At 33.9% G+C, this 12,942-nt stretch overlaps 1 protein-coding gene and 1 pseudogene across 1 annotated transcript in view; both read left to right on the top strand.

Annotated features, from left to right (window-relative positions):
* Positions 1-2,099: 2,099 nt before the first annotated feature.
* Positions 2,100-12,942, top strand: part of TSBP1 (testis expressed basic protein 1) — a 78,417-nt gene continuing 67,574 nt past the window's right edge. The window contains exons 1-8 of the mRNA XM_036235078.1: positions 2,100-2,106; positions 4,681-4,779; positions 5,572-5,604; positions 6,412-6,444; positions 7,482-7,514; positions 7,597-7,626; positions 7,720-7,740; positions 10,773-10,955. Of these exons, the coding sequence (XP_036090971.1) occupies positions 2,100-2,106; positions 4,681-4,779; positions 5,572-5,604; positions 6,412-6,444; positions 7,482-7,514; positions 7,597-7,626; positions 7,720-7,740; positions 10,773-10,955 (439 nt within the window). The remainder of the gene's footprint in view (positions 2,107-4,680; positions 4,780-5,571; positions 5,605-6,411; positions 6,445-7,481; positions 7,515-7,596; positions 7,627-7,719; positions 7,741-10,772; positions 10,956-12,942) is intronic.
* On the top strand, positions 12,698-12,816 carry LOC118605199 (annotated as a pseudogene).

Below are 12,942 nucleotides of genomic sequence, written 5' to 3'. Positions count from 1 at the left end.
CACACAGTTCCTCCTTTCCCTCTGCCTCCTGATCAACTCAGGTGCTTCCCCATGGGGCCCCCTGTTGCATAGTGTGCTCTTTCCTGTTGGGAACAATAAGTAACAAACTACCCTTTCAATGACAATCACCTCCTGATATTGGCCTTACCATGCCTCAAATTTTCTATTAATACATTATACTTTAAAACATTGCAATGCTTGGGCTCTAAGTCATCTCATCCATATGCCAAGTGTAGAATTCTCTGATCTCAAGAGATGTCAGCCTTAAAAATTACAAAACCATCATTGGGATGTAAAGTATAACATAAGGAATATAGTCAATTATATTATAATAACTATGTACTAGATTTATTGAGGTGATCGCTTCATAAATTATTCAAATGTCTAATCACTACGTCGTGCATTTAAAACTAATATTGTATGCCAACTGTAATTAAAAAATAAAAATTTATTTTAAAAAATTGAGCAAATCCAAAACTGTTTTATAAGAAAAATGCATAACCCCAAATATAAGCTTTCCTAGCCCATCTCAGTGGGGTAGAGAAATTTCCTGCATTTAAAAAAGAAAATCAGACTCTTGCCTTTGCCCAACAAGTTGTTGTTATATGCTGTATGTCAAAGGCATTTAAGTTATATGAATATCCCATCAATCAACAATACATAGTATGTATGCTTTAAGCAGTGGTCAGTAATATTAAAATTAAATTTTCTCTTTCATCCAAATGCCTTAATGAAAGGACAAATATGCCTTTAACCTATATGCTTGGATTATCAGTCTTAGGCAAACAGAGGATGCTTGCTATTCACTATTCTATGTTTCTTAAACTATAATTTTAATCAGGTCAAATCCATTGAAAGTTATATATCTCAACTCTTTCAATATTATTTTTTTGTTCTTGTTATTAGTTTATAATTCTTATTGTAGATGGCCAATTTTTAAAAATATATCAAATGTCCCCCACCCATATGGTAATGTACAGAAGATCCATAGGCAGTTTTTTCTAACACACACACAGTATATTGTATTGTTACCGATTAGATATTTAGCAAAGAGGTATATTATTAGTCAGGGACCTTCAAAAAATATAAAATAAATGAGATTTATACAGAAAGATTTATTTAAGGGAATTGGCTCACACACTGCGGTAGTATGGCAAATCTAAAATCTGTAGGGTGGGCCAATAGGCTATAAATTCATGTAAGAGTTAATATTGCAGTCTTGAGTTTGAAATCCACAGGGCAGGCCAAGCTGGCCGGAAACTCAGGCAGTTTCTATGATGCAATCTTGAGGCATAATTCTTTCTCCTTTGGGAAATATCAGTCTTTGTGTCTTAAGGATTTCAGTTGATTGAATAAGCCCCACTCATACTATGGAGAATAGCCTGCTTTACTTAAAGTCTTGTGATTATAAATGTTTATCATATCCAAAAAATTTTCACAGCAACATCTATACCGGCGTTTGACCAAACAATTGTTCATCATAGACTAGTCAAGTTGACACATAAAACTATCACAAGGGGTATTTAGTTTTGTATTAATTTGAGATTGGGTTCAGGTTATGATGATAGTAGTAGTTATGAGGGTACTATCATAGAATTATAATGTTTCCTCCATTCGAATTTTACCGTCAGTTTACATTTATTCTACACTTGGAGAGCTGCTATTCAGAAACCAGGCTGAGGTACTAATCTATTTTGTAAAGTGTTATGCAAGCAAATTCTAGTAATTCTATTATGGTGTACTATTAACACAGTCAATATTATAAAATCAATTATTAAATTGACCATTGGACTGCTGATGGTTCTAATCACTTTGAAATATAATAGAATAAATCTGTGTCAATAGATGAGTTTTAACTGAAATAAATTGTGACATTATTGAATTTCAATAATACTAGTCAATAATACTAGTCCCTAATTTCAATAATACTAGTCCCTAATTAACTTAGACCATAAAAATAGGTCAAATAAGGATTTCAACCATTGAAGTGATTTTAAAATCAAATTAATTCAGAGCTGTCCCATACCTGGTAGGTAGAGCATCCTAAAACTAGATTCTCATCGACCAGAGGCTGATTGCGTAGTCTATAAAATACCAATATGGACAGTAGGTCTCTAAGACTGAAATGAGGTGTGACTTTATGAATACGGTATGGGTTTTCAGAGTCAGAAACTCTGCCATTTGTTGGCGGGGTGACTTTAGAAAGTCTCAGTCTTAAAGGGTTACATTGTAAAGGTTATTGAGGATTAAATGCGTTTGTACTTGTAAAGCATCTACTGCTGTGCCTTATATTCATAGACACTCAATAAAAAGAAGTTTTATTACTCCCTTCATTCTCCACAATGGCTTATGAAATCCCATTCACAAGCTCATTCTTTTTATCACCACAAACCTCTTGACTTTCCCTTACTATCTAACTTCAACAACTTGGCTCATCCTTCATTTGTTTCTTTTTAAATAAATACAGAAATTTTCTCATCTTTAATCAGCAAACATTTATTAAGTGTCTATTCTATAGGAGGTTCTCTGACTCAAACATTACAAAGATGAATAGAAAACAATCTCTAGCCTCAAAATCTCTGAAAAATTAGAAATTATTCCAGAACCCAGATAGAATAAATTCCATTCCAGTATCCTATGTTTAAGATCTTCCAAAGTATTCTGAAATCTTCCCAGCCTCTTCCTCCTCGTCTTCCTTTCCTCTTGCCTCCCTGAAGTTCTAGTTCTTTGTTATGACACAGATTCCAGAACCTTCATAGGCCACACTCCTATAGTCGGCTTAGGTCTGATCAACCTAAGTCGCACACTTCCTCTGCGACCCTCTGCATCCTTGTCTACAAGGGCCTTCACATCCAAGTTAATACTGCTTGGAAACAGTGAACTTGGGGTGGTTGTTTTTTTGTTTTTGTTTTTGTTTTTTTAATCTTCATCGCCCTCTGACAAAGAAATCCAGATGACACAGAACCTACTGAAGATAATACCTGGAAAATGGCAGTCTTGGGTATGGACCAATTCCTGAGGCCTCCTTGACCCTATGGGTCAGGAGTCTTCTCTTTGGCCCTGAACACAACTGTTTTATTTTCCTTGCCTGCTTTCTTTCAAATTCAATATTCCTTCTTACACTTTCTTGATTCCTCTTGGACCTTGGGGAACATACTTCGCAGTCAATTCATCTCGAGAGTGAGTGCTGATTCTCCTTCAGTTTATGGACTTTGAACTATTCAAAGAAAATAACCATCCTTCAGAGCAATAGGAAAATTCTTTAGCCTTTTATCTCACTTCTTGTAATATCACTTAAAATCTGTGCCAATTCTTCTTCTTATTTCCTCATAAATGGAGATTATCTTCTAACTTCCCTGTAGCTAGAACAGCTCAGACACCACTTAAAAGGAGTATTACTTTCCAGAGGTTTGATCTGAGTATACTATCTGGTTATCGCTTCCTCCACCAAGGATTATTTCACATGTTACAAAATTCTGTCTTGTATGATAAAGGCAAAACTGACTATTTACTGTTTATTTTATAGTCCATTAGGAGAATATTTTTGAAGGTTGATTTGCCTGGAGTATTTTTTCACATGGCCTAACACTTTAAAAACTCAGTAGACATTTGCTTACTCTGCCCCAACTGGAGGTGTGCCCTTACATCTTGAGGTGAATTCACCTTTTGCTTTTCTGCAGTAGCCTTAATTTTTGGTGTAATTAAATTCTTAGCCTTTCAGAGTTCAGTTTTCTTCAGCATTTTTTACCATCACAGGTATATTTATGGTTAGTTCATTTATTTATTCATTCATTCACTCATTCCTCCCTTCCTTCTTCACTTCCTTCCTGCTCTCATTCTATCTGGTGCTCATGTTTGTACTCTTGCTCTCTTCTCCCAAAGCCTCCGTAGTCTCTGTTCTTCATAACCACAGCAAAGTATCTGATTAATGTTTTCTCTCCTGTGACACAGAAACAAATACAGGTTAGTCAGTCCCACATGTTTTCTTCTATTAACCACAGTAACAACCTTCACAAATATCTTATTATGAGGTGCTTGGTGTGTGATGACTAAAAAGTCTTTCTCAATGATAAAAATAATTTCTGTCCTCTGCTTTGTCTTTTATTAATACAACCACTTTCAGTCAGGATCTTTCAGTCAGGGGCCTCCAAAATTTTTGATCACTCACCTATGTAAAAAACTTTTAACATGCATTCCTTATATATGTATATTTATAAATTTTATGAATATACTACTGTACTACTATATGCTTTAAAACAGAAAATCTAGAAATCTTAAGCCATAACATAAAATTATATAAAACTTGAACAACAATTTTTCTTACACCCCAAAGAATTGCTTTGCATACCACTTATTCCCTAACTTTCTACTGTCTGCAGAATAAGGAGTTCAATTATGGAGGAATCTGTCAGATTTAGCCTGTTATCTCACTATCTAACCTCTAAACCAAAGTTACACAGCATCTGAGGTTCTTAGTAACTGAGCAAAAGGACCAACATAAAAGCTAAAAAATCATCAGGGGAAGAAATGTGGGGACAATAAGATGAAGAAGACAGTGGAAAAAATGAGTTACGATAACAGATGGATAGCAGGGGGTGTCTATCTGGTAACAACAGTACGAGGTGACCATAAGTTGTCTCTGATAATGAACGGGCCTAAATAAGCAGGTCTACAGGTGAGTTTTTGTTTTAGAAATAACTTTGGCTGTCATCCTGACTCTACTGGGACTTGCCATTCTGGCTATTTTGTTAACAAGATGGACACGACGCAAACAAAATGGTGAGTAACAATGAATCAAAATGGAGATTTCTTCTGAAAATCACAAAGAGGGAAGGAAGGCTAAGATTCAGTCTGAGTTCATTTCTACTCATCAGATAGCTAGAGAATGCAAATATTCTGGGAATCCCTTTTAATAGATTAATCAAAGAATCTCTGACCTATTAGTACTTCCATCTGCACTTTTAAACTCCCGAAGCTAGCATTTCCAATAATTTCAACCAAAAAAAAAAGTCAGATTGAGCTTAACAATATTAATAACAAGAATACTCTGAAAGAAAATTATCTGATTTCCAAGGGAAATTACCTGTGGAGTGTGGGGGAATAGAAAAGATAAGACATTGTGCTGGCAGACACCACTAGTTAGTATTCTATGGAAAGACTTTAAGAATTTTAGAGACTTAATACTAGGAAGATGATGAGTCGAATATAGAGTAGTAGTACTTGTCAATGAAACAGAGATGAGGCTAGTAAAGGCACTGAACTATTTCCATGCCATGAGGCATGTCTTTACAGGATTATTCTCATTATCTTTTCCACTTCCTTCTAGTCAGCTGCATCCCCTCCCTATTCTTCATCCTTAGTCCCTGTGGTCCCTTTGAGAATAAGTAATGTGGAAGGATAAATAGAACATGGATGGCTTGAGTCACAGAAAGAGGTAGGAACCAGTGATGTATCATATCGAGAGGGGTGCCTTGGAAACAAAGCAGTTCAGAGTGAGGAGAGTGGGGACAGGAGGAAGAACACCTCTCACAAGTAGCCAATAAAAATATTTTTTGCTTAATTCTTCCACAGAAATTGATGTCTCAAGATACAATTCAGAACAAAGTAAGTACTTACGCCCATGAGAGAAAGAAGAATGGTAGTAAACATTTATGAAATTTCCACAAGTTGGTGACCAACTTGTTTACCATTGATTTGCAGCTCCTTGCATAATGTGTCATTCTATGAACTGAACTGCTAAGTTACTGGGAGAAATTCACCAGAGATTTCTATGAGTGCCAACTGGAGTTGGGCAGAATGAATTAGTAGTAGGTAGGTCTGCATGAATCTGAGGTTCTCTTCAGATGTCTGTGGTCCAAGAGCAGCAACAGAGACACCAAGCCATGGAAATAGCATTGAAGTAGAATGTCAAAAACCAGTAAAAAGAGCCTGAGCAATGCGGCTGGGTAGAAGAATCTAATGTAGCTAGGAATAAGAGTGAACACAACTAAGATGAGTATGATTGACAAGGAGAACACCAGGCTCAAGAGGCAAAGAAGTAAAGCAGTTTTTCCATAGCAATGTCTAGTGAGATAGCCACTAAGTTACAGAAAGCCCAGAATGAGTAAGAAAAGAAAAACAGGAGCTAGGTACTAGAGTACCAAGAAGGAAAAGCAACTTTGAACCTTCTTCTGATTATTATTTAACCTAGCTAATTTGACTAGGAGACTGGCATGGTCATTTATCATCATCTGCTTCTGCTACTTAAGCACAGTCTCTAGTTCTTACAAAAGAACTAAAGACTAGGGACTATGCTTAATTTCCATCATTGTTTACTACCAAGAGTTCATGCCTATATTAGCTCTCAGAGTCTTAAAGCCTACTAATTTTCAAGAAGCAAAGTCATGAAGCTTTCTCTTTTTTTTTCTCCAGGTGCTGGTCTCCTGGACTATGAGGATGGTAAAGGTAAATATATTAGGAAGTACTAGAGAATTAATGGAAGGAATGTGTTCTTTAGAGAACAAAATGAACTCATCTCTCTTTAAGCATGATTTGTTAGGTCAGCACATCTTCTGCTTTTATAATAAACAACTGGCAAGCTATGTCTCTCTGCAGATATATACACATAAAAGATTTGTGCATTTTTCTCAGAATGGCAAATACATCCCCTTTCTAAGACCATTTAAAGAATTTTTCCAGCTCTTGTTTACTCCATGATCTTGGAACAATTAAAGAACCCTTCTGAAACAATTTCCTGGATGTGTAAAATAGGAATAAATTACATAATTCATGGATCATCATGAAAATTAAACAGTATATATGAAAAGACACTTTGTAAGCTGTTAAGTACAATATAACACGTAAATATCCAAATTCATAGAAAAGGGAGGAGTTGTATAGGGAACCCAGGTTTGTGATCCTGGGTCCAGTATTCATATTTTTATACCATACTACCAAACTTGGTTTAAGACCCAAAGGGTCATTTATGCTGAATTTTAGTATTTCTTATTGATAATAGAGTTATACTTTGCCCCTCGAATCAGTACATGTGGTCTGGCATTAGTAAGGAATAATGATAAAGCTTATTTAAAATAAGACATCCAAAAATCTGATGGTTCTAAGGAGATTCCAAGGCACACTCTACTTTTTTGTAGGAACACACACACACACACACACACACACACACACACACTATAAGCATATAGATTTGTATCCCCAAGAGGAAAGAGAAGAGGAGGTAGCTTGGTTACTGTGCTTGCTGTCCATGCCCCACACTTGGACTTTTGGTCCATTAGTCCTCTTATTTCTGCTTCACCTGTCATGAGCAGTGAGAGTAAAGAGCAAAGGACCATGGCATTCACTTTTTCTTTTCTGATATATAATCCAAAGAAAATAGAAGCATCTTCAAAAAAAAAAAAAAATCTTAGTAGTTGGCTATAGACTAAGGATAAAAAAATTTTTGATGGGTTATAAGTAAACTTAATCTGTCCTAGTCCCCAAAGATTTTTCCTCTCAGACATCTGAAACAGGAGGAGGTAATCAGATTTTCACCTAATAAGAAAATAATGCAGACATAGTTGTCAAGGTAGATCTCATTGTTTACATTTTGTCTTTTAGGATTCCGACATTCATATTCAACAGAAAGTGGTAAATAAATTCGATACTGAATTGCTAAGAAATTAATAAAGAAATCCGTTTATGGGAAATTAAGAATTTTATATTCTTTTCTCAATCCTCTAGACACTTCATATGATGATCGAGGTAAGTTTATTTAGAGATCACGGTAAAATTAAAGGAAAATCAATGTTTTTTCTGTTATAACATGAAGGGCTATGAAACTTACCCAAATAAAAAGATAAGAAACCAAGTAGCATATAGAGATTCTGAAAAGTGTTCTGAAATATTCACATTCACACTATGAAGCCCCTTTGCCCCCAGTGTTATCTAATTCTTCTTCTATTCACCTCCTAATCAGTTAATGAAAGTAATCTGAGTACTCAAGAGAAATTCCATGTCCTAGAGCTCAAAAATGCTAACCATTCCATGTGCCTTTCTTAATACAAATGTTAAGAAATGCAGGAATAAATCCCTGAAAATATCACATTAGAGTATGACACGTGCATTGAAATTCTATAGGCACAAAGAAGTGCTGCTATTTTCTACTGTTGTCATTTACATCTCATGTTTCTTGGAAAATGAACCTCCTCATCAGAGTACCTCATTTAATCAGTGCAAGAAACTACTTGAATGTAAGGCATTTAAGAGGATACACAGATAAGGAAAATAAAACTATGCACACTTGAAAAGGGAGATAATTAACATGCAGTCAGCACTCAAATAGGCATTTTTAATTTTACTTTATTTAATATCTACAAATGGCCTTGTCAATCATACAAGGATGAAGAACCCAAAAGGCCCCACCCCACCCATCCAAGGCCTCTCCTAGCCCATAGTTTTCTTCGGTGCAAATTAGAGAGGGCTCCTTCCACCAGATAGATGCAGCCCCATGTCAGGGACACTGTTAGGGATTTCAATTCCATATCCCTTGTACAGTGAACAACCTATAGAACCATAATACAATTGTCCTAAAGGTGTATGAGAGGTATCTTACTCTCAACATGTCCAAATCCCAAGTTCTGGTTCTTACTATATACTGACTCCTGTATTCACTCAATTGCTCAGGTCATCTACCTTATAGTCATCTTTAACTACTTTCTCTCACTCTTCTCATCCAATTCACCAGTAAATCCCATTCCTAATACTTTTAAATTATATTCCAAATCAGACCACTTTTCCCCATAAGGACAAGCTCAGCTGAAGCAATAACATCTCTTGCCTAACTACTACGACTGCCTACTAACTGGTTTTCATGCTTCTACTTTCATATTCTTATAGTTTATGTTCCTCATCAGTCAGGGTAAACCTTATAAGCAGTTCTTAAATATATTAATTAATTTTCTATAGATTGTTATTCCTAATTTATAATGCTCAAAAAATGTTAGTGACTTGCCCAAGGCCATAGGACTTGCAAGCGACTCAACCTGGACATGAAATTAGAATTGTCTGACTTCCAATTTAATGTATTTAGAGAGTTTATTCTTACACAATTTAATAATGTTTTTATAAAATTAAGTTAGTAATGTCTTAATTATTAACATCCTGGCTATGGATCTGTAATTTGCAGTCTACAACCTTAGCTGCTTTCTATTTCAGGCTACCCTTGCATTCTTAGAGAAAACTTACATCAGTAAACATTTTATTGTTGTTTGAATAAGCCATAATTTAAAATTCATAATGTCAAATGACAATTTATTTTCTCCGACTTTCCAGTCACCTTTAAGGTGGCCTTATAAATCTAAATCTTTCTAGTTTCTAAGTTCCCAAGCTCTACCACTTTTCTCTCTATCATTTCTGGACATAGACATATAAATTTGTTTGTCAATTTAAGACTATAGAAGCCTTCTGACAGGAAAATATTTGGTAAGATCATTATATAAGTTTAGGTATGTGAAATTTAGTACTTAAATCTTAGTTGAATTTAAATATATCACATATTAAAGTTGCTGTGGTAATTAACTTTTATGTATATTGGTTTTATTTTTAATATTATTAATTTTTAGAGCACATGAAAGTGTTCATCATCTCTTCATATTTACTTTTTATAAGTATTTACTTTTTTTAAATGCCCACAGAACCATGAGAAACAAGTAACATTTGTGTAAAACACAGAAGATTTTGTGTATTTTGGACTTAATTTCTATCACAATGACAACCAAGTATGGAAGGAAAACACTCATTTTCAGAAATAAGCTTAGAAAAAAAATACACATTGTCTTCACATTTTTACATAGATTTTAGCTACTTGTACTTTCATACAATATCAAATGCTATCATCATGCAATATATTTTAAGTCATTTCCAGAGTGTATTATTTATTTTTATTTATTTTTACACTTTCATGAAAACAATAGTTAATATATGACTAGTTTTTGCATAATTTTCTTTGTCTTTTAGAAAGTTTGTTTCTATGACATCACTAAGAAACAAGGTTTAGATCACAGGATGTATATCTAATCACAATAAATATATGTATATGTATTTATTATAGTTTGCCATATCTTCATTGAATTTGAATTCTCAATCAGCTACGTAAATATTTTGCCATTTCTTCTCTTACTTGGCTTCAACTTATTTTATAACTAATATATTCTTCTGCTACAGTATTTTCAGTTTATTATTTCCTCTCACTACATGTTTATCTCAGTTAAACTTTGCCTGACTTATCATGTTATTTGACTCAGAAATTAAATCCTGAGGAGATTTTGCCTCCAGTTTCTTGTTACTTGGGCGTTTGAGGGTGGTGATTGGGTAATCCTCTGTAATAACATCAAAACTACAGAAATTAAAAAGCTAAACTGGTTTTTATTCTGTTTCTGTTTTTAGAGGGATCCACAGGAGATTATAGTAAGCATTATATAGTTTCTCAACTAACGCTTCCCTGAATTGTAAATGCTTTGAGAAAATAAAATCCTATCAGTTTCTATGAATACTAAGTAATAGATAAAGTCTCCTAGTGCTGGTTTAAGATGGTCAGTCAGTAACAAACAAGTTTCCAAATTGGGAGGAAAGGAAATAAATAGAGAAAATAATGAATGGGAAACCAAAGAAAGTGATAGAGTTAGAAGAAGAGATGAGAGAAAGGACAAGAAGAAAAAAGGGAAAGATGAGGATAGAGAAAAATGTAAGTTATAACGTTTCACAGGAATAGCATCTGTCTACTAAACTCTTTATAGAGATTGAAAAGATGAGAGATACTTGGGGGCGGGGAATGGGGGTAGCGGGGGATCGGAGGAACGGGGGACCTTCAGTACTCACCACCAGGTCAGTGGATCTCCCAGAGCCTGGGCTTCCAGATTCTGATAATTCACCTAATGTTTCTCTCTCTGTGTGTGTAGCACCATCAGTCAACTCCCTAGGTAAGTTCTTCATGGTTTTTCTATTCTACTGTCATCTGTTTTGCAAGTCCTGTAGTTTCTGTATTTGTTTTTCTTTTCCTGAAATAAGTTTTAAAAATAAAGTACAAAAATAATTAACATTGTAAATTCACACCCTAGATTTGACAACTAATTTTTTGTCATATTTCTCAAAAGATAGATAATATAGAAATTCCTTTTGTCCTCATTCTTTTTTCTTCTGAAAGGTTTACGAATGTATTATAAATCTTTTAAGTGTATTTTAACATAATTATATAATCTCTATCACCAAAAAATATATAGTATTGTTTTGTATGTATTTTAAAAATTTTACTAAAATTGCATCATTCTGAAAGTATCATTACAACTTGCTTTTTTCCTCAGAACGTTCTAATATTGAGATATATAGAAATCCAGGTTATACATTCTAATCGTTAAATAATATTCCAACTTATGAATATATATTATTTATTCTATTCTTTTCCCTACTGATGCATTATCAGTGTTTCCAATTGCTGTTATCACAATGCTGCAAAATGTCCTTAAGTAAGTGGAAAATTTATCCAGGGTACATACCCTGATGTGGGATTCATGAATCACATTGTGTATGAACATTTATGCAATTTAGGAATGTTTTAATTTACTAGTTTATTTAATAAAGCTCCATGGTAGTTACACAGGAGGCACACCAAAATTCATAAAAATTTTCCCATTTCTTTGCATAAATAACAATTCTAGATTTCATCATTCTTTCACATTATCGCCACTTTAATAAGTGTAAAAATTTTTAATTTGCATGTTTCTGCTCACTCCTGAAATTGTGTATCTTTTCATATGTTCACTAGCTAGTTAGTTACAAAATCCCATGCATTAATATGGCTTATTCATATTTCTTATACACCCCTCAATAATGTTCTAAGTTTTCTCTAAAAGATCTTAAGTATCCTTTGTTAGATTAATTCTTATTCACATATTTCTTTTGTTTCTGTCGTTAATGTTATTTCTTTTCTGTTAGATTTTACAAATAATTATTGCTGGTATATAAGTTGTATATTGCATTGTTGAGAGTAGCTTTTGTGTCTAGCCATCTTGCTGAGTTCTAATAATTTTTAGATTCTCTTGGATTCTGTATACAGAAATTATATCTGCAAAAATTAAAAATTATGAGTCTTTTTTCCAATTCTTAACCCTTTTTCTTATCTTAATTATTTTTCTTTTCGTATTGTTCTGCCCAAAATATCCAGCACAATGTTCATACCAGCAATAATCATAGGCATTCTTCTTGGTATCTGCCTTTACTATAAATGTCTCTGGCTTCACCATTAAATATGATACTTGCTTTCATTTGACAATTCTCTTTTATTGGGTTAAGGAAATTCCTTTCTAGTCCTAGTTTGCTAACAAAACTTTATCACAAATAAATATTAAATAAATTTTAATTAATGCTTTTTTTGTATTTAACAGCATAAAATTATTTTATGATTTTAAAAATTGTTTATCTATGTATATGCCCTGTTTTTATTCCTAATATCATTGGGCTTATATGTGGAATCTAAAAATAAAATAAATGATCAAACAAAACCATAGATACAAAGAACAGATTGATGATTGCCAAATAAGAAGGGGATTGGGGAAATGGGTAAAAAAGGTGAAAAGGATTAAGAAGTACAAATTGCCAATTATAAAAATAGTCATGGATATATAAAGTACAGCATAGGGAATATAGTTAAAAATATTGTAGTAATGTCTATGGCCATGCTACCCCGAACAAGTCGGATCCTGTCTGATCTCAGAAGCTAAGCAGGGTCAGGCCTAGTTAGTACTTGGATGGGAGAACACCTAGGAAGACCAGGTGCTGTAGATGTAAAAAAATAAGGAATTGTAAACTGATAAGGTCCTTGCAATCTATGAGGTCAACCAAGGTTTGCCTCGCCTAAAAAATAGATAGATAGATAGATAGATAGATAGATAGATAGATAGATAGATAGAT

This window comes from Rousettus aegyptiacus, unplaced genomic scaffold (assembly GCF_014176215.1).
Source record: "Rousettus aegyptiacus isolate mRouAeg1 unplaced genomic scaffold, mRouAeg1.p scaffold_m13_p_1, whole genome shotgun sequence".
NCBI lineage: Eukaryota > Metazoa > Chordata > Mammalia > Chiroptera > Pteropodidae > Rousettus > Rousettus aegyptiacus.
The sequence above is the reverse complement of the archived record's forward strand: the minus strand, read 5'-3'. Positions and strand labels throughout refer to the sequence as shown.